At 44.9% G+C, this 24,624-nt stretch overlaps 1 protein-coding gene and 1 pseudogene across 5 annotated transcripts; both read right to left on the reverse strand.

Moving 5' to 3' along the window:
• Positions 1 to 1,105: 1,105 nt before the first annotated feature.
• Positions 1,106 to 5,038, reverse strand: LOC308233474 (DDB1- and CUL4-associated factor 13-like; annotated as a pseudogene). The gene is made up of 3 exons: positions 5,007 to 5,038; positions 4,396 to 4,694; positions 1,106 to 1,779 (listed from the first exon to the last, which is right to left on the reverse strand). The product of its transcript is annotated as a DDB1- and CUL4-associated factor 13-like (transcript).
• On the reverse strand, positions 4,734 to 23,923 carry LOC308233473 (uncharacterized protein). 4 transcript variants are annotated; one of them, XM_080640485.1, is made up of 8 exons: positions 23,805 to 23,923; positions 22,751 to 22,814; positions 21,768 to 21,967; positions 19,433 to 19,571; positions 18,118 to 18,465; positions 17,415 to 17,696; positions 11,342 to 11,465; positions 5,177 to 7,955 (listed from the first exon to the last, which is right to left on the reverse strand). In XM_080640485.1, the coding sequence occupies exons 4-8, from the start codon at positions 19,551 to 19,553 to the stop codon at positions 7,136 to 7,138; spliced, it is 1,695 nt and encodes a 564-aa protein (XP_080496611.1). In that variant the 5' UTR covers positions 19,554 to 19,571; positions 21,768 to 21,967; positions 22,751 to 22,814; positions 23,805 to 23,923; the 3' UTR covers positions 5,177 to 7,135. The 4 variants fall into 4 exon arrangements, with proteins under 4 accessions (XP_080496609.1, XP_080496611.1, XP_080496610.1 ...); XM_080640484.1 differs by having other exon boundaries at positions 22,613 to 22,814; positions 23,805 to 23,849; XM_080640486.1 differs by having other exon boundaries at positions 22,477 to 22,814; positions 23,805 to 23,849.
• Positions 23,924 to 24,624: the final 701 nt, after the last annotated feature.

Consider the following 24,624-nt stretch of genomic DNA (forward strand, 5'->3'; position numbering starts at 1 on the left):
TGGGAATTACAGGCATGGGAAAGCAGGCATGATATAACTATTACAGGTTACAAGTCATGCAGGCTGGGGGGTGTTAGAAATGAGGCAAGCCACCCAAAACCAGGGATCCTGGCAGAATACAAAGCATACTCAGGAGCCAGACAACAAGGCAAATATCTGCTCCTGCAGGATGGTGCGCAGGCCCAGGGTATGGGAGCAAATGCACAGTGAGTGGGCGGTCTACTCAGGCTTTTATGCTTGATGAACGTCATCTGTACCTCACTTTTTTTTTCTGAGAAAAAGGATGTTTTATTACTTTGACTTCACCATAATTATAATTATTATCATTTATAAAAGTTACATAAATGCAGGCTGATCTTGAAAGCTTAAAAAAAGCCAAATATAAAGTACAGAAAATAAATTCAATTTAAAAATGTACTGACATAATTCTTTTATATGCTATGCAAAATCCTAGCAAGAATTGTTGCAATAATTATTCAAAGTAATATTAAAGATAATATGAAAGATGTTTGGTCTTAAATGTAAATTTAAATGCACAGTGTCTATAATAGATCAGAGTTAAAATTATATTTGCAATTTCTAACAGAAAAAATAAGTTAGTTTGCAAATACTCTGTATTCTTCCAGGAAATAAGAAAGCAGATCAAGAATCAAATGTTGCATAGTTTTATCAACCTTTGACACCTTTGACAGATAATTTTTCAGGGTAGCTAAAATGAGCAATGGTAAAGCTCTACAAATATAACTAAACCATCTGTTATACTAGAGCTAGTACAGCTGACCCCTTGAACAATGCGGCGGTTGGGGTGCTGACCCCATGTACAGTCAAAAATCTACATATAACTTCGGTCGGCTCTCCACATTCACAGATTCCCAACCTCAAGTAGAAAATACTGTTTTGATCCAAGGTTGGTTGAATGCATGGATGCACAACCCGGGAATACGAAGAAACAACTGTATATTTATTGAAAAAAAATCTGCATGTAAGTAGATCTGGCCAGTTCTAACCCATGCTGTTCAAAGATTAACTGTATTTTTATTTGTAGAGTTTACAAATAAAAATGTAACAAATAATTATAAGCCAGTATTGGCAGGAATACCAAATATTATTTTACAACTGCCACTGTGTGTTTCTTCTTCTCTGACACAATTGGCACAGATCCAGGCTTGCTATGCTTGAGACGATTCACTTCCTTCCATCTTCAAGCTTCTTTCATGATGCGCTGTTCTTGAATCTGGCTGTAGATCGGTTTTGGTAGCTGATGGTGATGAGCGATGCGTTTTATAAGAGGATGATGTTGAAATTTCTCCTTCAACTTCTGGTTATAATTTTTGGCTGCCTTTTCTCATGATGTAAGCACACCCAATTTTTCAGAAGCATTAGCTTTCCACAGAGGAATGTTCATTTCATCAGGTCCACACATAATGTACTTGTTATCGGAAGTCCATTTTACACAGATAACATATTGCATTCTCTTTGTGTGATATACTTTCCTGCTTCTACTTTTATCCACAGGAAAGATTTGAATAGATTTATCAAAACTAGCGGGCACAAACTCTTCCCCAGTGGGAGAATAATTCACGTCTAGCACCGCAGACACGCGATCCATGTGCACCATAACAGGAGTGTCCAATGCACGCATACCAAAAGTATATAAGTTGTAATCTTCATTTGCTGCATTAAAAATGAAAGCTTCCATAGGATTCCAACAAATTGTATTTGTTCTCATATCTAAGATGACCTTTTTTAGAGGAGTAGCTTGCCTCATATCACACAGTACTACCAGTGGCCCAGTGCACGAAATTCATGCACATTAAAAGGGAATTAATAGAGGAAATATTTTAATATTGCTATTTGCCCTTTGCCAGGGATGGGGACGTGAGCCTCACATCCCTGGGCCAGCACAGGGGGTGGGGACACGAGTCTCATGTCCCCTGGCTGGCGCAGGAGGCAGGGATGTGAGCCTCACATCCTGGGCCCATTGCCAGGGGCAGGGACATGAGCCTCCCCACCCCGGGCCTGTTGCTGGGGGCGGGGACGGGAGCCTCAAGTTCCCGGGCTGGCGCAGGGGGGCGGGGACATGAGCCTCATGTCCCTGGGCAGTGCAAGTCCCTGCCCACTGATGCTGCAAGTCCCTGCCCATCTACTCCTGCTTCAGATGCAGCCTGCTGATCGGTCGTTATGTGACGATGTCCTGACCAATTTGCATATTATCCTATCCTATCTAATAAAAGAGCAATATGCAAATTAACCATCACTCTGCTACACCAACAAGCCACGCCCACCAGCCAATCAGGAGTGAGTATGCAAATTAACCCAACCAAGGTGGCTATGGCCATAGAGAGCAGGAGGGAGGCTTGGGTTTCCCTGGCAATGGAGGAAGCCAAGCTTTCCACCTGCCCTTGCCGGCCTAGGCCTCCACTCAAGGCTATAAAGTTTCAATGATAGAAGATAAATATAGCCCAACAGAAATGGCGGCAGCCACAGAGCTGGAAAGAGCAGGAGGCTAGGGTTGCCCCCGGTGATGGAGGAAGCCAAGCTTTCCGCACACCCTGGCCGGCCCAGGCCTCCGCTTAAGGCTACAAAGTTTCAATTATAGAAGATACATAAACCCCAACAGAAATGGCTGCTGCCACGGAGCAAGCAGAAGGCTTGGCTCCGCTCCAGGCTACAAAGTTTCAATTATAGAAGATAAATAAACCCCAGATACCAGGGCCTCTGCTTGGGTTGCCAGGGGGTGTGGCCGGCCTGCAAACCACCACAGGCCCCTCGCCCAGGCTGCCCCACACCCCAAGGGGACCCCCACCCTGATCTGGGACACCCTTCATGGCAAACCAGCTGGCCCCACCCATGCACCAGGCCTCTATCCTATCTAATAAAAGAGTAATATGCAGATTGACCATCACTCCAACACACAAGATGGCTGCCCCCATGTGGTCAAAGATCCTGCCCCCATGTGGACACAAGATGGCCACCACAAGATGGCCAGCAAGCGAGGGCAGTTGGGAGGGACCAGGCCTTAAAGGGAGGGCAGTTGTGGGCGATCAGGCCAGCAAGGGAGGGTAGTTAGGAGGGACCAGGCCTGTAAGGGAGGGCAGTTGGGGGCAATCAAGCCTGCAGGGGAGGGCAGTTAGGGGTGAACAAGCCGGCAGAGGAGGGAAGTTGGGGGCGACCAGGCCTGCAGGGAAAGGCAGTTGGGAGGGACCCAGGCCTTCAGGGGAGGGCAGTTGGGGGGGAGGACCCAGGCCTGCAGGGGAGGGCAGTTGGGGGCAACCAGGCTGGCAGGGGAGGGCAGTTAGTGGTGACCAGGACTGCAGGGGAGGGCAGTTAGGGGAAAACAGGCTGGCAGGGGAGCAGTTAGGCATCAATCAGGCTGGCAGGGGAGTGGTTAGGGGGTGATCAGGCTGGCAGGCAGAAGCGGTTAGGGGCAATCAGGAAGGCAGGCAGACGAGCAGTTGGGAGCCAGCAGTCCTGGATTGTGAGAGGGATGTCCGACTGCCCGTTTAAGCCCGATCCTACCAGGATCGGGCTTAAACGGGCAGTTGGACATCCCTCGAGGGGTCCCAGATTGGAGAGGGTGCAGGCTGGGCTGAGGGACACCACCCCCCCCCCGTGCACGAATTTTGTTCACCAGGCCTCTAGTCTACACTAATAAAAGAGAAAGATGCAAATTGACCATACCTCCGCCACACCCACCAGCCAATCAGGAATGATTATGCAAATTAACCTGACAAAGATGGTGGCAGCCCCGCCCCACAGCCGCTCCGGGCCTGTGGGAGTCAGAGAAGTCGAGCGCCAGCGCCTGAGGCTGGCTGTGGCCAGGGAGACCAAGAAGCCGCCTGCCCTGTGATTCCAGGCTGCAGCCATCCAGAGAAGTCACCCACACTGCATCCCAGGGAAGATGGAGAAACTGCCCGCCTGCAGTCCAGGCACCAGCACCTGTGGCTGGCTACGGACTGGTAGGCGGAGAAGCTGCCCACCCCGCGGTCCTGGGCGCCAGCACTTGCAGCTGCAGCCCAGGTGAAGCCACCTGCCCACCATCCCCTGAGGCTGCAGCCGGCCTGGGCACCTATGGCTGACCAGAGGAAGGGAAGCCCGGATCCCGGGTGCCTGTGGTCAGCTGGAGGAGGGAATCCTGGGTCCTGGGTGTGGGGCCGAAGCAGAGGTGGTTAGGGGCAATCAAGCCAGCAGGGGAGCAGTTAGGGATGATCAGGCTGGCAGGCAGAAGCAGTTAGGGGCAATCAGGCAGGCAGACGAACGGTTAGGAGCCAGCAGTTCTGGATTGTGAGAGGGATGTCCGACTGCCGGTTATCCTCTGAGGGGTCCCAGATTGGAGAGGGTGCAGTCTGGGCTGAGGGACACCCCTCCCCCCCTCCCATTCATGCACCAGGTCACTAGTTATTAGATAGATATTCCTGTCAGAAGCACAACTTCCCAAGAGAAATATCTCAATTGGGTTAAATTTAACACTACTTATACTGTCAAATCCCCAGGTCATTGAACATATAGGACTGGTTTTCTGTTCATCCCAAATGTCTACTTCCTGTCCACATGTGGCAAAAATTCCTTCTTTCCAGTGATGATCAGTTCCTGTATACACTGTGTTTCCTAATATTGTATGTAATGGCTCTTGCTCTTCTCCAAAGCCTAGTCCATGCATTTGCCAGTGCTTCATGGTTTTGTGATCACCAACAGTAAAAAAAGAACTCCCACAAAAACGAGTACCTATTCTTCGTACAAAACCTTCACATGCCTGTATTGTACGGATACAGTTTTGTTTGGTCAAGTTCCAAATTCTGACCTCTCCATCACATGCCCCAGAAAGGACAGTAGCCAGGCTCTTTGGATACTTTGCCAAACAATTGACTCCATCTCGGTGACCATCCAGAGAAGGAAGGAAGGAATGGTTTTGCAAATACCCATTCCAGTTTGGTAGCATTTAAAGCTCTTATGTATTCTTGTGGGACCTCAAAACGATGTAAGGTAGGATCATAGTTTCTTGGAACTCTCTGTAAGTCCAACTTGGTTTCGTGGACATAGTTGTCCGGGTTCAGGCTCAGCATCTTCACCTTTATCTTGGCTGCCAGTGTTCGCCCACTCCATGAGCCTTTCCCTCTGGGTTCCGGGTACTGCCCCCTCCTCTAACACCCCCTCACTTCTTTTTTACATAAAAAATCAAGGTTAATAGTTTATTATACTCTGGATAGAGATATTGAGGGAGCAGAGAACTCTGCTGTACTCAGGGTGTATGGAATATTCACTTATACACTGGATACACTTTACAATACTGGAAGGCACGAACACCCACAGGGCATTAAGGCAGAGGAGACACGCGAGGTCTTCATGCCAATGACACAGTCCCTCCCTTGGGGCCTGACAGGTTACAAGTTAACACTGAGGGATGCAGTGACTGGTTAATGAGGGTTAAGGGGACCCCGGCAGGGACACTTGAGGGGCACATTTACAGGAGTGCCCAGGACAGTGCCCTATGCCTGCTGGTTCCCAGGGACCAGGAGCGGGGCAAGGCTCCTTCCCAGGCTGAGCTGGGTGGGTGGTGGGGCTCATGTATGGCCTGTTGCTGAGGTCATGGGTGCATCTGCCCCATTTAATGCACATGTAACACGTGAAGAGGCCTGTCATACCGACTCATCAGACCAGGGATGGCTCCCTGGAGTCCTGGGTGCCCGTGACCACAGGGAGGGCATGTTGCCCCTGGACCATGGGTTTGAGAGCAAAGGTGCCCTGCTTCTTGGGTGTCCAGGATGGGGACTGCAGGGAGGCCCAGTTCCATGACTCCCGTGGGCTACGAGTCTCACACCCTCTGGCTCTGACTTGTATACAGGCCTGTGCATCTTCATCCGAAAGGTAAGGGGCCAGCCCCTGTCTGCTCCTCGATTCCCGCAGGGATAGGTGGAGGGCTCCCAGGGACCAAGACCTCAGGCCTGGGGGAGCCAGCAGTCCCTGCGGCCACAGGCTTGAGAGGAAGAAGGTCACCTGGGGGCCCAGGCGGAGTTTGGCACAAAAATGAGGCACTTGCGTTTGGTGCTTTGATGGAAGCTGCAGGGGGCCCACTGCCCTGGTGGTCCCAGCCCCTTCCCATGCCTCAGACACCCTTGACAGGAGCCCACCAGGCTAGTCCCTGTGCCTCACTCTTGATTGGAAGGGCTTAGGCTCCCAGTCTTGTGTGATTGGCTAATTTAAAGGAAAAAGGGAGAGGTTGACCTTTGCCATTTCAAAATGGCCACCCCCAGGGGAACTGCAAGTCACGGAGCCAAAATGGAGGCTGCCTCAACTCCTCTCTTTGACAGAAAAGATTACCTGTTTATTCTCACAGGAGGTGGTCGCAAGCCTCTGAGCCCCGGGACCAGATTATAGGCACCTGGGGTTGGGGTTGTAAATGGTGGGAGCCTCTGGGACTAGATTGTTTGAGCCACAGGTTGTAAATCTTTCCATAATGGAAGGCAGTTCTCAGGACAGGAGGATGGACTGCCTTCCAATGTTAGCTCCCCTGTCCCTGGGAGTACAGCTCTCATCCAGGTTAGAATGTGCTTTCTCTAATCAGAACAGAACCATTATGGTTATCAGAGCATGATTACTGTTTCTTACCATTGTAGCTGGTCCCCAGTATTCTATTTCTGCCCCTAACACTTTCATTGTAATGTATACAACAAGGTGAAGAACTGCCGTTCTCCAGAGCATTATCCGAATCTATTGAGATTCTGCTTCCTGGCAATTGTTGACAGTTTAGCATAAATAAACTCACAAAAAGTCTTTACAGGTTTGCATGTTCCTTACGTGAATGGTGGCCCTTTGCAGGCAGATGGTTGCATGGCCCATGGGTGGAAGGACATGATTCTTGGGGAGGTAGACAAGTGTGCCTTCTCATGCCACATGGCATCATGCCTGACTGGCTGGCACACTTGTTGGTGCCCCTCTGGAGCCCCATGATGTGCTGGCTCACCTTCAAGGTGGCATCATGGGTGTTCCACTGCTGCTTTTCCATGTAGTTGATGCTGATGTCCACACCACACGCAGCCCGTTGGTCTTGGCCAGAACCTGAGCCGGGGAGACACCTGCCCCTGCCTCCTGTTCCGGCTCTCAAACAGGTCATTGGCCTGGAACGGCTCCCCGGGGTTCACAGGTGGCTGACTATGTTGAAGTTGGAGAGGTTTTCTAGTGGGTGCCTGTTTTGCATGGTGTGGTTGATCCTGGAGACTGAGCCACCACCTATTCGTGAGTTCGCACCGGACAATTCCCTCGAGACCCTTCTGCAAATAGGGACCGATGGGCAGGTCAGTGAATCTCTCCTTACTGCCGCGAGTTCCGCCTCCTTCTTAGGGTCATATTTGGACAAGAGCCGAACCTTTGCAGGAGCTTTGGAGGCGTTGGTAGAGGGTGTCATGGGCCTCGGCTGGGGCAGCCCCTGGCAGGTAGGTGCAGGTGGCTTCTGGGTCAAGGTCTGCGTTGGTGGCCTTGGGGCGTTATGGAGGGCGGCCCCAGGTGGTTGGGTGCTGGCACTGTCCTGGTCAAGGTTGGTATTGTGGTCCTCCTGGGTGGCGGGGGCTGTCCCAGGTGGGTGGGTGCAGGCGGCTTCTGGGTCAAGGTCTGCATCGGTGGCCTTGGGGGTGTCTGCTCTGATGGCAGCATTGCCAAGGACGGTCCCGGGCGGGTCTTTGCTGGCACCGTCCTGGTCAGGGTTGGTATTGTGGTCCTCCTGGGAGGCGGGGGCAGTCCCCAGCGCCTGGGCCCGGGCACCGTCCTGGTCAGGGTTGATGGCAGCAACACAGGCATAGGCCAGTTCTATGCTAAGTCTGACCCCGAGGGTGACAGCGCCCTCGGGGTTGGACTCATCATAGAACTCCACGTGGTCGGCAGGGGCTGCGGCATAATCCCTGGTCACCAGAGGGACGTCCTGGCAGATGCGATGGTGGGTGTCGTGCTGGTGTTTACCGCTTCTATAACATGAGGAAACAAGTTTGCTTTTTGCTCAGAAAAGAAATTATTTTATTTCTCAAGGTTGCTCATTGCAAACTCGGCCTTGAGAAATGATTCAAGTAAAGAGAATCCCGGGCATTGCATTCTTTGCACACTTAGCAAGAATGCCCGGGGCAGAGCTGGGACTAGTGTAGGCAGGTGATGTAAAGTATAAGGAGGCATTTATTCTCAGTGTCATGCAAGAACAGGGGCAGCATTTATGTAAACCTGAGTTAGTGTCTCCCTAAATGTTGTGTCTTAGGCACCTCCCTTACTTCAGCCTAGTCCTGGGAGGAGTGCCTGGATGCTCGGGGTCCATGACAGCCTGTCTCTCACTTTGTGTTTGGCCTTCCTAAGCTCTTTCCCTTAGCTTCTTGGGCAGGCTCTAAGGGCAGGATGACCTTTAATAGGGTCATAGAAGTCAAAGGAATATTTCCATCTGTAGAAAGAATAATAGACATACTTCCAGCTATAATGAAGTAACTGGGACTAGACATGCCCTCCTGGCATAAACACTAATAAAATCAGATAAAATATATTTTAAAGCTATTTCAAACATTAAATAATAGCTTCACAGGGTTATGATCCTGCAGCAAAGAGCAACAATATAATTTTACAACCTACTGTGTTGAGACTATTTCTAGACTGCAGAGCAGAGAAGAGAATCCCGTGGACAGAGCTGCCTTGTGAAGATGAAGAGACAAGGATCAGAGTTCAGGGAGGCTGAGGGGGTAGAATTTTTGGAGCAGAATACCAGAGAAAAGGAAGCTAGGCAGAGAGAGAGAGAGAGAGAGAGAGATATCCAGGAATCTACACAGGGATTTTCTGACCTGGTTGCCCGAATACTGTGCTATATATAAGGTGAGGCAAAGTACTAATGGGAACTTTAACTGGACAATCCTCAGCTCACACAGAACTGAAAGACATTATACTAGTAGTTTCAACTAGTCAGAGTGGAGATACCTTGCTTTTTAGTAGAGAGCCCAGAAAGATTGACAGGAATAGGACTAAACTAGCTTTAACAATAAAGGCTACTCTAGACTTGCTCTATATCCAGTGAAAATAGTCTTAAGAAAAAAAAAAAAAAAGAAAGTGGAAAGGAAGGCTTCTTTGGCAAATAAAAGCCATGAGAATTTGTTATCAGCATTCACACACAACAAGAAATGTTAACGTTTCTTCGGGTAGAAGGGCAATGATGTTAGGTGGAAATTAACACATTTATAAAGAACCCATAGATCAAAGGGAAATTAGAAAATGTTTGAACTGAGTAAAAAAATACAATACATGCACTGGCCACGTTGTTCAGTGGTTAGAACGTTGGCCCTTGGACCAAAGGGTCATGGGTTTGATTCACAGTCAAGGGCATGTACCTGGGTTGCATTTCAATTCATGACATACAGCTAAAGCAATATCTAGAGGATATTTTATTTGTACATTTTATTCACCTTATTTTGAATTGGGTTCAAAGATTTTTTAATGATAGATTTTTTTAAATGATAGTTATGGGTATTAGAGAGAATTGGTCAACTACTGTGGAATAGTCTAATTTGTTTACAAACTCATCTAAAATGGAAAGTTTTGATAGCTGCAATGTTAAAATTATTTTTGAAGTTCAATATTATTTTAATTAGTTTCAGGTGTACAGCATAATGGTTAGACATTTATATAATGTCCAAAGGGATCACCCCGATAAATCTAGTACCCATATGACACCATATATAGTTACTATAATATTATAGACTATATTCCCTATGCTGTACTTTACATCCCTGTGCCTATTTTGTAGCTAACAATTTGTACTTCTTAATCCCTTCACCTTTTTTACCCATCCATTCAACTACCTTCCCATCTGGCAAACATCAGTTTGTTCTTTATATCTATGAGTCTGTTTCTGTTTTGCTTGTTTATTTTTTGTTCTTTAGATTCCAAGTATAAGTGAAATCATATGGAATTTGTCTTTTTATTCCTGACTTGTTACATTTAGCTTAATACCATTCTAGAAAGAAATTCATAGTATTAAATGTTTAAATGCTTATATTAGGAAAAAAGAAAAGTTTAAAAACAATCACTTAAGAAGCATCTACCTCAAGAAACTAGCAACAGAAGAGCAATTTAAGCACAAAGGAGGAAGGATATAATTCAATTAAGAACAAAAGTCAATGAAAGACTATTTCAATGAAATCAAAAGATAGTTATTTGAAAAGATTGATACAATTGATAAAATTCTAGTTGAACTGAACAAGAAAGAAAGATAAAACACACAAAATTCTAATATTAGGAGTGAGAGGACATTACTATAGTCAGCCGTGGGCAAACTACGGCCCGCGGGCTGGATCCGGCCTGTTTGGCTGTTCTATCCGGCCCGAGGAGCTGAAAGAGCGGAGGGTTCTCTTGCTCTCCCCTCTGCTCCTTTACTTTGAATTTATATTAGTTCACACAAACACTCCATCCATGCTTTTGTTCCGGCCCTCCGGTCCAGTTTAAGAACCCATTGTGGCCCTCGAGTCAAAAAGTTTGCCCACCCCTGCATCCTTCAAAATTAAAAGAGTAATAGGAAAATGTTTTAAACAACTCTGCCAAATTAAGAAGCTCAAAACACAGAGTCTATTGAATCAATTTAAAGTACAGCGAGAAGCCAAGGGAAAGAGATGATTTAGATAAACACACTTAGGAGAGTTTGCAAGCACACCATGCAAATCCCGTGTTGAGCAGTGTTCATAGGTCCTGTTTTTCTCAGCTTCATCAATTCTCTTTGCTGATTGTGTGGTTTTAAAGACTAAAGGATCTTGAACAGAGGGGCCCCCGTATTGTGTTATCTAGGGCCAATGCACATACCTACAGGACAAGTATACCCAGCATAGTTGTAGCTCCTTGTTGGCCTAATGAGTAACTCTAAATTTTACCCATATTTCTTAGGCAAAAGATGTATGACATCAAAATGAGTAGTACCTATGGGAGGTCAATTTAAGGCCTCATAAATGAGTGCTTCATATGCCTCATGTATATTGAATGTATCATGAATATTTGTCCTTCCATCACCTTTCATCCCTTTCTATCTTCATCCTTCTTCTCCCATAACATTAATAATAATAACAATAATAATAAGGATAGGCTTTTGTTGAATGCCCTTGTGTTGATGCAAGCAAGAATGCTTCATGTAAAGCATTTCTTTTAATCTACACAGAAATTCTATAAACAAAGTTTATTTTCCATATTTTATGGTTGAGGTATTAGAATCTCATTGGTGTGACTTCCTCTGAGTAGAACTTTACTGATTTTGATATTGTCCTGAGCAGAAAGGGGAAGGACAGATACCTATGAGAAGGGATATTTGTATATTGAAAAAAACAAAAAAGAATACTTTTACCTGTTTTTGGCCCGGTTTTTGAGCAGGATTTTCAAATAAAGTCCAGTGGAAATCAGGATTATCAGAAGTGCTGCCAAAGCTATACCCGCTCTCCTAGTGACTGTTGTACTGGTGGGCTCAGCAACTGAAATACAGATGTCTCACAATCACTTTCCCAAGGGAGTTGTTCCCACATTCACTTCTTAGTCATTCCCCAATTGTGTTCCCTCTAACAGTAATATATTGTGATTCCTCCCTTTATTTCCATTTCCCTCCAAAATTATGGTTAATTAATAAGTTCAGGCCTCCATTAAAATATTATCTTACTTAGCTTACTTGTTCAGAAAATAAATATAAGCAAATAAATTCATTTCTTCCATGGGAGAGTAGCAATGCAACAGAAAATTGACAAAATAGTAGATCAGGGAGGTAACCCATAGAGTTTAAATGAGGCTGAAGCTGGTAGCCTGGCATAGTATGAAAGAATCAAGGGACCAGAGGTCTCTATGAGACTGAAAAGACTGTGTAAAAAGAGGTAAAGTATAAAGTTTAAAGAATTAGAAGTTGTGTTCAAAAAGTGAGACATTGGGATTTAATGTTTTAGAACTGAAACATGTTCACTTTTGGGTCAAGCCCACGGTCTGACACTGGCAGTGGGCGATTGAAGTGAAGTGGGTCTCTGTACTGTCCCTATTCCTGGAACACTTGTTGCCTTTCCCTTTACCATCCCTACTGGACAACTTCTATTCACTATTTTGTCATCAGGTGCAAAATTACCTCAAAAAAGCTTTTGCTCTGACAGGTTCGGCTCAGTGGATAGAGCGTCAGCCTGGGGACTGAAGGGTCCCAGGTTTGATTCCAGTCAAGGGCATGTACCTTGGTTGCGGGCACATCCCCAGTAGGGAGTGTTCAAGAGGCAACTGATCAATGTTTCTCTCTCATTGATATTTCTAACTATCCCTCTCCCTTCCTCTCTGTAAAAAATCAATAAAATATATTTAAAAAAGCTTTTGTTGAGAAAAAGTGCCTAAAATACGGAAATAAGGCAAAAACAAATTCCATGTCTTTTTAATAATATGCTAAAACATTATCTAATAAATTTATCTAATGATCATCTGACTTAGGAAAATAAAGCTTTATTATGGTTTTATTAACCTGTAGCAGTTCCATGAACTTAGCAGTCTTATTGTAGGATTGAATTTTGTAATTAATTTTGAACCAGTTATGTTATCTGCTCTTTTTTCTCACTTATGAGTTAATTAAAATTATGGCCCCTGATTTCTATGTATTTTTATGAGAATTATGTTTTTAATATTTTTAAAGTTGCACTTTGAAGTATTCTCTTCCCCTTTCCATAACCTATCTCTCCTTTGAGTTTTCATGGCATCCTCTGCTTGCTCCATACATTATATTATAACTGAGTTTAATTTGTGAAAATAATATGTATTGAATTCCTTGTAGTTGCCACATGCAGTGATAGGTGTTAGTGATACCACAGTGAACAAGGCAGATATGGTACAGCCCTAAAAGTTTTTTCTTTTGCACAGCCTTTTCCTCCTACTAGAGTGTATGATTCATAAGTATAGACTATGTCTTAGCCATTATGGCCTTCTCAGTGTTAAACATTGTGTTGGCCCACAAAGTTGCTCAATAAATATTTGTAGGATAAGTGCATGGATGAATACATAATGGTGGAAATATGGCATTTATAGAGCTGAGATGCTAGTGTGTTAGATGAACTGTCTGCTTGGACTTGAAGTAATCTAAGGTGATGGCAAGTATTGAGGTGGAGAGGCAGACTATAACTCAGTAATAAGTAAATGAAGAGGAATGGCTGGCTGTGACAAAACCTTAAAAAACAACAGGAAGTATTTCCGTGATTGGAAAAGGAGAAAGGGCTGGCATTGATCCTGGGAATTGAATGTAATGCCAGGAAGAAAAGATCCTTAGGGGAAATTTCTGTTTTAATTAAGGCAAGAAGGTAGATGGAATTTGAGGGAAAAGATGGAATATGGCTTGGAAGTTATTTTCAATGGAATAAATTTCTAGAAGGCCCTGAGTAAAGGTTTGGGTTGTGGGTTTTTGGAACAGTGGGAAATTTATTCAAATTAGAGGATGAATGGGAGTGAGTAGCCTGTATCACAATTAAAACCTGATAATATAAAAAATTTCTCTTTTGACTTTGTTTGATAGTATTACCCTTTTATTTTCCACTGCCCGGTCTCATGGTTGGTTATTCTCCACATTCATTGATGCACCAGGCCCTGTCTTCCATGACACCCTCCAGGCCAAGGTCTGTCATTATCCTCAGGGACTTCACTGTCCACATGGACAAGCCCTTCAAAACCTTCATTTTTCTCTTTATTGAACTCTTTAACCACAAATATTTACTGAATGCTTTCTTTGTTTCTTGTACTACAAGGTATATTACACAGTGGGTTTTGAATGATTAAAAAAAATCTTGTCACCATCTTCAAGAATCTTACTACATACTGAATGACACAGATAATAAATATAAATGCACAAGGAAATATATGTACAATTGCATTGTTTTAGTACCAATGTTATGAAAACATAGGGTACTATAAAAGAGAATAATGCTGGAACCTAATTCAGCTAGATGGGCAGTAAAAGAAACACTCTCTAAGGAAGTAATAATCCATCCAAGACTAGAGAATAAGTAGTAGTTATCCAGATGAAGAATAGAGAGAATAATTGAAAAGCTACCACATAGAATGGGATACAATGTTCTGGGGAGCACACTGACTTATGCATCCATATTCATATTAGAAACCTAAAAGTTTGAATTTAAGTCAGATGTGGGACAATCCTAGGTGATGACCAGTCCAGAAATGGCCATGAGAGCAAGGGGAGAAAAATGAACATAAAATGAAGACCTAGGTAATTTGTCCTCTCTCAAGCTCCTAAACTTTATCTCAGTTCATTTCCCTTTCTCTGAAAATAATTTTGGGCTAAGAGACTGAGAACTTGAGTTTGGTGCTCAGCTACACCTGGTTTAGATGGACAATTAGCCTTAGAGAAGCCTTATTCCCTTTCTACCTGTCAGTTTCCTCTGACTTTCTCTTTAGAATGTATGTGGATATTGTATGTGAATATTGTACTGGCTGGTACACATTGTTTTCATCATCCTTTTATTTTAATCTCTTTCTAAGGACTATGGTTACTAGATGAAAGGCACTTAGTTTAGCTGAGGCTCTGATGGGTCTGGACCAGCAAATTTGCAGGTAGGAGTTAAAGAAAGTTGAATTTTCCTTTATCATAGAAGTAAACAATTCAGTGTGTATGTTGGGGTTGGGGAGCAGTGGTATAACACAAAGCTCAGGAAGGAAGGGATGAAGCAAGAAAGGGAGGGTATGGATGGAGAAAAGTGAGATTGGAACTAGGGACATAGCAGGATTTTGATGTGTACCACCATGTCACCCTCTCAAATTGTAAATAAATTATACTAAGATGAAAGCTAAAATAGAGTGTTGTAGTCAGAGGGGGGAGCAAGTGCATAAGCCCCATGTAAGGCCATGCTTGATGCCTTTGAGGACCTAGTCAAAGCCAGTGTGCCCAGAGCTCAGTGAGAGAAAGGGAGAGAGAGCTAAAGAGAGGGCAAATGAAGGAGATCTCCACTTTTCTCCACTTGCTCTCAATGGTCATTTCTGGACTTGTCATCACCTAGAATTGCCCCACATCTGACTTAAATTCAAACTTTTAGATTTCCAATATGAATATGGCTGCCTAAGTCAGTGTGTTACTATTCTTTGCTTGGAAATAAAATGCGGGGGTGGGGGGGGGGAGAAGAAAGTAAGAAAGAACCAAATTAAAAAACACACACCTGTGGATACAAGACTTTAAAATAGGTGTAAAGGCTGCTAAAAGCAGCTTTGATCACACAGAAGCTATGTGGGAGAAAGTGAAACCATGTGGAAAATGGTGAGAACACCATGCAATGGCAAATATCAGGAAGCACTAGCAAAAATATCCTTACTGAGCATGAGGGGCCTAACTTGAAGCATTAGAGCTACATGCTTGTTTGTAACAAATTATTTAAGAACTGAGGTGTGCATCCTAGACCTATTTTTTGTTTAGAGAGGCAGAGGGCATGGGATATGCAACTATTCACACACATGAGCATGTTGGAAGGAAGAAGCCTGTCTCTGTGGCTGCAGTTGGATGTGAGAATCATCTACTCTGGAAGACTACACTAGCCTACCTGCCTCACAAGAAACTTGTGAAACAGCTGGCCCAATAAAATTCAATGCATGTAATAATGAGTAAGACAGTAATATTGGCATAGAAACATTCCATGTACAAAGATTTTACATGGAATTATGAGAAAAAAGATAATCAAGATTTACTAGAAAATGCTGCTGTAGCATAGATTAGTATTAAAGCCAAACATTTAGCCATGAATTTTAAGACTATTATAGAATAATAGTTTCTATGAAGGAATAGCACAAAGCAAAAATGTAAAAACGTAAGAAAACTGTGGCAAGACAATAGGACTTGGCAGAAATCAGGAAGGAAGTGAAATCCTATATAATAAAGAGGGAATATGCAAATTAACCCTCATGCCCTCACAAGATGGCTGCCTACGACCAGGCCGGCAGGGGGGTTAGTGAGGGAAGACCAAATGACTGAACAAGCAGGCTGCGTTGCCCCACATCTGACTTAAATTCAAACTTTTCAATTTCCAATATGAATATGTTAGTGAGGGAGGACCAAATGACTGAACAAGCAGGCTGCATGGGGTGACCAGGCCAGCAGGGGGGGCACTGTGAGGGGTGACCAGGCCAGCAAGGGGGCAGTTGGGGGCAACCACGCTGGTGGGGAGTACAGTTAGGGGCAACCAGGCCAGTGGGCGGGGTGCAGTTGGGGGTGACCAGGTCCACAGAGGGGGCAGTGAGGGGCAACTAGGCTGGCATGGGGGGCAGTTGGGAGGTGACCAGGTCCACAGGGGGGACAGTAAGGGGTGACCAGGTCGGCGGGAGCGGGGGGAGTTAGGAGCTACCAGGCCGGTGGGAGGGGGCAGTTGGGGGTGACCTGGCCGGCAGTGGGGGCGGGCAGTTAGGGGCAACCAGGCAGGCAGGAAGGTGAGCCATTAGGAGCCAGTGGTCCAGGATTGTGAGAGGGATATCCGACTGCCGGTTTAGGCCCGATCCCTGGGATCAGGCCTAAACTGGCAGTAGGACATCCCCCGAGGGGTCCCGGATTGGAGAAGGTGCAGTCTAGGCTGAGGGGACCCCCTCCCCTGTGCATGAATTTCATGCATCAGGCCTCTAATGTGTGTATATATATATAATGTGTGTGTGTGTATATATATATATATATATATATATGGCAAGATATATCAAAACCATAACTGCATGTTAGAAAATTGATCTACGTTTATGGTCATAGAATTTTTGCAATAGGTTATGTAGGTAGAGGGAGAAGAGAACATAAAAAGGCTGAGGAGAAACATTGTAAAATGAGAACCAGGAGAGATGGGCCTATTGGAGGGCTAGGAAGGAGAAAGTATGAAAATGGTTCCTGGTGAAGAGTGCTCTGGTTTGAATGTTTGTGTCCCCTCAATAATCATATATTGAAATCCCAAATGCCCAGTTTGTGGTTCTGAGCTCATGAATGAGATTAGAGTCCTTAAAAAAGAGACTACCCCATACCCTATTTGAGCTCCCTAGGACTTTCTACCATGTGAGGACACAAGAAGAAGTTGGCTTTCTGCAACCCAAAAGAGGGCTTTTACCAGAACCTGACTATGTGGACACCTTCATCATGAATTTGCAGCCTCCAGAACTGTGAGAAATAAATTTTTGTTGTTTATAAGCCATCTAGTCTGTGGAATTTTGTTATACCAACCTGAATGGACTAAGATAAGAAGGTCCTGTTCCATAGAGAGGTTAAATAGGTGAAGATTGGAAAATTAGTCAGGAAAGGATGGGAGAAGTTAGAAAAAAGAGGAGGGAAGTTGGGTCCTGGCAGCAAGATTGGTGTGGGTGTGATGAAGAGAGCAGAACCAAGCTTATATGCTTAGAGTTGCCACCACCATGGATGTGAGCACAGTAAGGGGAGAGAGAAAACTGACTTGCTATGGAGAATTGTTCTTCCTTTTTCTGTTTCGGTACTGGGTTCCAGACAGAACATGTCAGATTCTTCTGAGAAGTTTCTCTGAGTAATAGTGATGTTGTTACATGGAACAAGCCACCTTTGTCCTGGGTATGAGTCTCAAACTCAGCTGGAATTTCTCTTCCCTCAGAGTCCATCCACTGGACCTTTGGCTGAGGGAACCAGCCCTCTGACTTGCACACTACTTGCATTTGTCTGGACTCAGTGACTTCCACATGGAACTGAGGATGTGAGCCAAGAGCTGGGAAGAGGAAGAGAGAGAAGTCAGATGCTAAGCTCATTTTCCTGAAATTATATCCATCCCCTGCTTCTGAAGAGTTTTTGTTGCTGACTAGACCTCAGTGTGCAGAACAGGGAACTGAGGCTCTGAGGAAGTCTTTGCAACAAAGGATGGGACTTAGACTCCTGGGTGAGAGAGGAGTCCAACACAATCCAAAACAAATGGCCCCTATTTCTTGACTTCCACTATGAATCTCTTTATTATCTTTTATTTAGCCTCAAGCAGTAATATATGGGATAATGGGGTGAGTAGAAGTAGTTGCCATCTCCCTTTCTTCTATGACTTCATTATATTTCCCAGGAAAATTGGATCAGAAGAAGGAGCTCAACCAAAAATAAATTCACCCCGGTGGGGTGTCAGGGCAATAAATGTGGGAAATTACCTGCCACTTTCAGCTCAATCACTGCATCACTGTAGAAGGAGCCATGTTGGATCACACAGCGATACTGCCCATTGTCAGAAGGTTGGACATTGAGGATTCTCAGGACCACTATCCCCTTATGCATAACATTTTTCACAAGCTCTGTCCTCCCCAAATACTCTGCCATAGCTTCCTCAGGCTTGTCCCTCCCATCCTCATACAGGTGCACTACTTGGGAGGGTAGGGATCTGGTCCACCTTATTTGCATATTTTTAACATTTTGATGAGGCAAGAGGAAGCAGGGCAGCTCAGCTTCACCACCCAGCATGGCCACCAAGGGTTCATGGGGCCCTTGGACTTGGAATGCTCCTGAAAAGAGAACAAAGATAGAATCAGGGTGGGCTGGGGGCAGGATTAGGGCAGATAAAATGGTGTTGACTATACACATGTTTGGCTATTTCCATCTTAACCAACTGGGGAGAAGGTCTGAAGGGGATAGTTGTTGAGTCTTGGGGCATCCCTTTTCTGACCTGAACATACACACAGAGCTAGCAGGTAGCTGTAGGTGTTGGACATAGGAAGTCTAGGCCTGGCTATGCTGAGGCAAGCAAAGGACTTAGGGCATAAATTTTGACTAAACACTTACTTTTTGGGCACATGTCCAGGGTCAACAAGATCATGAGAGAAAGTGCCTCTTAAAATTCGGGCCCTAGCTTCCTCACTTAACTCACCCTGTGGGGAGGTACCTGAGGAATATAACTGCAGAGGAGGGGGAATAGACATGCTAACTCCTTCAGGTCAGGTTCTGTCCTTGTCAATAGGAGGGGGAGATCACACAGGAACTCTGATAGCTCAGGATGGATAGAAGGATATCTGTGTTGAGAAAGAATCTGAAGCAGTTCAGTGGAAAAGATATTTGGAAATCATTAATAATGTTTGCCATGAGTGTGGGATGAGAAAATGGGAGCATACAAGCTAATTTTTGTCAATCTTATTCTATATTGTCTTGAGGCTCTAAGAACTTATGCTTCTCTATTACCATATGGGCACTTCCATTCTCTCTATTTTTATCCCACCACATCACATGCACTCAGGTGTACACACACACACACACACACACACACACACACACATCAACAGGCCTTGACCAGGAGATAGAGATGCAAATGCCTAGTATACTGCCTGGTACTTAGTAAGTGGAATAAAGTTATCTTCTTTACTTTTCCAGGATCTCATAACATTTGTGTTTTTGTCAAACTTTTGCTTCCATCTTCCCTCCCTTTTCCTTTCCCTCCCCTTACATAACAGAAAATCAGAAACTCATAAGAATTCATACCTATACCCATTTGGAAGCCGAGGTAGAGTGAGATGAGGCTGCCATGATAAATTGTAGAGATTCGCTGCCTCCTCAGGTGACTGAGGCAGGGTGGTCTCAAGGCTTTGTGCTGATGACCCATTGGAAATGGAGGGAAACACTGTAATGAGGGGAGAGGAAAAAGAGAACTCTGAGACTTAAGTCAAGGGTCAGAGAAAGGAAGGAATGCAGGAATCTCACTCTTGGACAGGTAAGGGCACGTCTTATCTATGGGAATAAGGTGAGGGGCAGAGTAAGATTCATGCTCCTTTTCCTACAAGTTTTGTGACTTTGATTTTCAGGAATTTACAGGGCACTCATGGCTCTAGATACTTTTTACATACTGACGACTCATGCCAAAATGTACATTGTCTGTCCATAATGTGACCCAGTGGCAGGACCTTTCTTCTAGAGGGACCAAGAGCTAAGGTGTTCCTCTGCCTTGGACCAACAAAAATAAACAGGTGGCTTCAATCATTTCCCGCCCCACTACCTTCTTTGCCAGGCCAAGGCAGGCTTCTAATGTCCCCTTCTAGAACTTAGAAATTAGCAGTAGTAGTGGGGAAGGGGCTGTAACATAGTTCATCAACCACTAAAACTTAGAATTTGGTGGCCATGGCTGTGAAGTTTGTTACCCAGGGCCCAGGGCTCAGAGATCTTGCTGCCCAGGGAGTCTCTAGGAAGGCTGGCCCAAAGAAGGGAGGGGAAGGCATTCCAGAGGCCATATTCTCTTTAGGTGGAGGTAATATATGGGGGAATGGATCCTGAGCTGGTGGAGGCATGTGGTATATAATTGTGCAGGATCTTAAGGACCATGGAGCACTACAGAGATGGAGCATATATTACTTCTCCATAGACTAGGCAGCATTTCTCAACCTTTTTGATATCATGGCACATAGAGAAAATGATATTATTTATTGGCCACCCTATAGTGGAATGGGATTTGGCTATATGGGCTTCATGGGAAAAATTATTTTCTCTATATTATATAATTATAAGAATAATAAAATAGAATTTATTAAGAAATATGTGCCCAGCTGGTGTGGCTCAGTTGGTTGGGCATCATCACATGCATTGAAAGGTTACTAGTTTGATTCCTGCTCAGGGCATATGCCTGGGTTGCAGGCTTGATCCCCAGTAGGGACGTGCAGGAGGCAGCCAATCAATGTTTCTCTTGGATGTTTCCATCTCTCTGTCCCTTCCTCTCTCTCTAAAAAAATCAATAAAGACATATTTTAAAAAAGAAATATGTTAAATATAAATTTAGAAAGAATATTCCTAAAAATCTAAAATTTTTATAATTTTTAAATTTGCTTCAATAAATATAGCTTAAAAATGTTTTTATATGAGTTTATCTGATGAAGCATGCTGTGGAAAAAGATCTAAAATACTCCCTAGAATAACAGTTTTTCAGCTTCTATTATGCATTTGAAACTAAGGAGGGGAAGTAAGGAAGATAACATGGAGGTAAGAGTAAGCAAAGTGAGAATTGGATTGCAGGATAGCTACCAAGATATGTGCTCTCTTGAGAGTAGTATGGCTTATTTCAAATGTGTGTTAGCCACATTAACACATTTTGAAAAATATTCATTATTTTGAACAAATATAGGTTTTTGACTTCTGATTGTATACTTGAAATAACTACAGATAATTATCAATGTTCAATTATAATGATTAATTATGTCTTCAATTTCTTCACAGAAACTATTGGTGAGATATTTTAGTTCACAAGTAAATAATACAAATTTTAAAACCTTTTTCATTCCAATTCTTTTTATTTTTTTAAAAAGATTTTTAAATTGATTTTTAGATAGAGCCAGAGAGAAAAGGAAGCAACCATGTGAGAGAGAAACATTGGTTGTCTGCCTCCTGCATGTCCCCTAATGTGGATCCAGCCTGCAACCTGGGCATGTGCCCCGACCTGGAATTGAACCAGCAACTTGCCAATGCACAGGATGACATACAACCAATGAGCCACACAGGCCAGGGCATTCTCATTCTTTTACATTGTATTTTAAAAGTTTAGGGCTCTTTCTTTTCTTTGTTTACATATGTAAAGGATTTAAATCCAATTGAATTTTTTCATCCAATGTTTCAAAATAAGGAGTTTTTGTTGTATGTACATACAATGTTAAATTAATCAATTTGCAGTTAATTTGCATGTATCAGCTACAAATGGACAAAAAAAAAATCTGATGTCAGTGAAGACAGAATTTGAGTGCTGCTGCCTTAAGCACCACCGGGAGCCTGTTCCTGGCCTCTTTGTTCCTCCCATCCACTCCAGGTAGAGTCACATATGGGCTCCTTTTGCACTTGCATTTTGAACTCTTCCTGTTGCTCTGTGGGATCCCTTTCCTGAAGGGCAGTATTCAGTGCAGTTGGCTGAAGACTCAATCTAGGCAGTCAGTTGAGCAGAGCATGTAGTCGTTATCACCAAGCAGAGGTCGACAGAAGTTGCTCTTCCCATTTGCTGCTCATCTTGCAAAGCCATCTGTAGGATGCAACTGGTGGGAAAATCTGTATAAAGACATGTTTAAAGATGAAGCATGAAGTTCTACTGGTATCTGTACTGGTACATGGTACCTTCAACTAAGTGGGGTCCTGTTTCCTAATCTTTTGAAAGTGTAGGAAATGACAGGTTAGGGACAGAATTTTGTGGCAACTATCTCATGTGGGCAAGAGAAAGTTATCATGTCCCCTTCCCCCCACCAGGACAGAGCCTGCTTCCCACCAATGGCAGGGAGGAGACACTGTGGAAACAATGTAGAGACCTAAGAATCTGTTGAGAGACCTGATAGAGAAAAGTGGGGAGGATCTTAGCAAAGAGTTCCAGGCTGTTAGTACCAAGCTCTTCACAGAGCTAAGTCTTGAACAAAATTTTTTTATAGAAACTCACTGCAAAATTAAAGTGCCCAATACAACTTTTCCAATAGTTCCCTTGTACTTCTGCCACACCACACATGATGTATTTATGGTGGAAACAAAGAAAATGGTTTTGAAAAAAGGAAAGCAGGAACAAGACTTACTGTTCTATGAAGTCTCAGGGGGACCTGGAGGATCATGTGGCTGTTAGGGGTCCTCTCAGGCAACTCTCAAGTGGCAGTACCCCAGCTCTAGTTATGGGGCCTTACTTTCTAAGAGCAGGTGTTTTGAGTACTTTACCAGCTATCAATCATACTTTGCTGGATCAGTCTGATGTTCTTGGTAAGTTTCTTCAGAGACTTCACTTGGTCTACCATGGCTACTTCCTCAGGCTACACTGAAATCACCAGCTAGTGATTTCACTTTAGGTCCACACACCTTTCAGTATTTGTAACTTTCTTCTCTGAAAGTGAGAATCCTGGCTATTGATCCGTAATCCTATCTAATAAAAGAGTAATATGCAAATTGACTGTCACGCCAACACACAAGATGGCCACCACCATGTGGACACAAGATGGCCACCATAAGATGGCCAGCAGGGGAGGGCAGTTAGGAGGGACCAGGCCTATAAGGGAGGGCAGTTGGTGGTGATCAGGACTGCAGGGGAGGGCAGTTAGGGGTGACTGGGCTGGCAGGGGAGGGCACTTGAGGACAAACAGGCCTGTAGGGGAGGGCAGTTGGGGGAGACCAGGCCAGCAGGGGAGAGCAGTTAGGGGCAACCAGGCCCGGCAGGGGAGGGCAGTTAGGGGTGACTGGACTGGCAGGGGAGGGCAGTTGGAAGGGACCAGGTGTGCAGGGGAGGGCAGTTGTGGGGGACCAGGCCTGCAGGGGAGTGCTGTTGGGGATGACCAGGCCTGCAGGGGAGGGCAGTTGGGGGTGACCAGGCTGGCAAGGGAGGGCAGTTAGGGGTGACAGGCCATCAGGAAAGGGCAGTTAGGGGTGACTAGGCCAGCAGGGGAGGGCAATTAGGGGCAGGAGAGGACAATTAGGGGCAATCAGGCCGGCAGGGGAGAAGTTAGGCATCGATCAGGCTGGCAGGGGAGTGGTTACAGGGTGATCAGGTTGGCAGGCAGAAGCAGTTAGGGGCAACCAGGCAAGCAGGCAGGTGAATAGTTGGGATCCAGCAGTCATGGATTGTGAGAGGGATGTCTGACTGCCCATTTAAGCCCGATCCCTAAACGGGCAGTCAGAAATCCCTCTCGGGGTCCCAGATTGGAGAGGGTGAAGGCTGGGCTGAGGGACACATATCCCCCCCCCCCCCCCCCGCACGAATTTCATGCACCGGGCCTCTAGTATATTTATATTTTTGATCAACCCCTGTGTGTGAGGCCAATTTCTCACCTCTGTTTATATGCTTTCTCCTACATCAATGCCCCCCTCAACCCTCTCCAGCACTATGCTGGTCATTCCCTCCACATGGATGCCTCCTTACCTTGTGTGGGCTCTGGCATGTCCTACCCATTCCTCACTGTGCTCTGGATCTGACACTCATTGGAGAGCTTCCTACCCCCATGGACTTTCACTTCCCCCGTGTCAGGTTGCTTGGGCTCTGACCCCTTGATTTAGGCCACCTCAGTTCCCCTTCTACCAGTACATCCTGTCCTCACTGCACTGCCAGAACAAATGTTGACTTTACTCTGCCTTATCCAAACAGTTTAAGATTGGGTTGTTCAGGAATGGAAGGGAAATAAAGCTAAAGAGAAAGAGGGAAGGAGGAGAGGAGGGAAAGGCTATCCCTTGCTTTTTATTACAAATAGTAGTACATATGTCTCCTTTCCCCCCCCCCCATTGACCTCCCCCCGGCCTCCCCTCTCCCTCCTCCCCGGCACTTGCCCTCACCGCCCCCCAGCAGTGACTTGCATCTGTTGGTTGTGCTTATATGCATGCATACAAGTCCTTCAGTTGATCTCTTACCCTGCCCCCCCCCCAACCCTCCCCTTGCTTTTTAAAGTAAAAGAAATACAACTTTGAGAGATGGAATAGAAAATAAGTCTCTCCAACCATTTTTGAAGAGCCCATATGGGGTTTGAGGGTACAAACATTCACCTGGTTCACACCACTCCTATCCGAGTATCTTGCAATCTTTTTACAACCTCAGGTGTATGTATACTGTATTTTGAAAACCACTGATCTAGGCATCACAGATTAATAATAGCATGCAAACACCTACAAAGAGACTTCCCATCTCAGAATCCTGGCAAACAGGCTACCAAGCCTTTTAGTTACCATAGTTATTTGACCCTAGACCCTAA

This window comes from Plecotus auritus, assembly GCF_963455305.1.
Source record: "Plecotus auritus genome assembly, chromosome: 9".
Lineage (NCBI taxonomy): Eukaryota > Metazoa > Chordata > Mammalia > Chiroptera > Vespertilionidae > Plecotus > Plecotus auritus.

Excerpts from the sequence above, each read along its gene's own strand:
- LOC308233473 (XM_080640483.1), bottom strand. The coding sequence starts at position 19,553 with ATGGGTCATCAGCACAAAGCCTTGAGACCACCCTGCCTCAGTCACCTG. Across the intron at positions 18,466-19,432 it reads CGGCTTCCAAATGGGTATAG|GAGCATTCCAAGTCCAAGGG; the intron begins GTATGAATTCTT and ends TTCTCTTTTCAG. Across the intron at positions 11,466-17,414 it reads AGAACAATTCTCCATAGCAA|TTGCTGAGCCCACCAGTACA; the intron begins GTCAGTTTTCTC and ends TCTGTATTTCAG.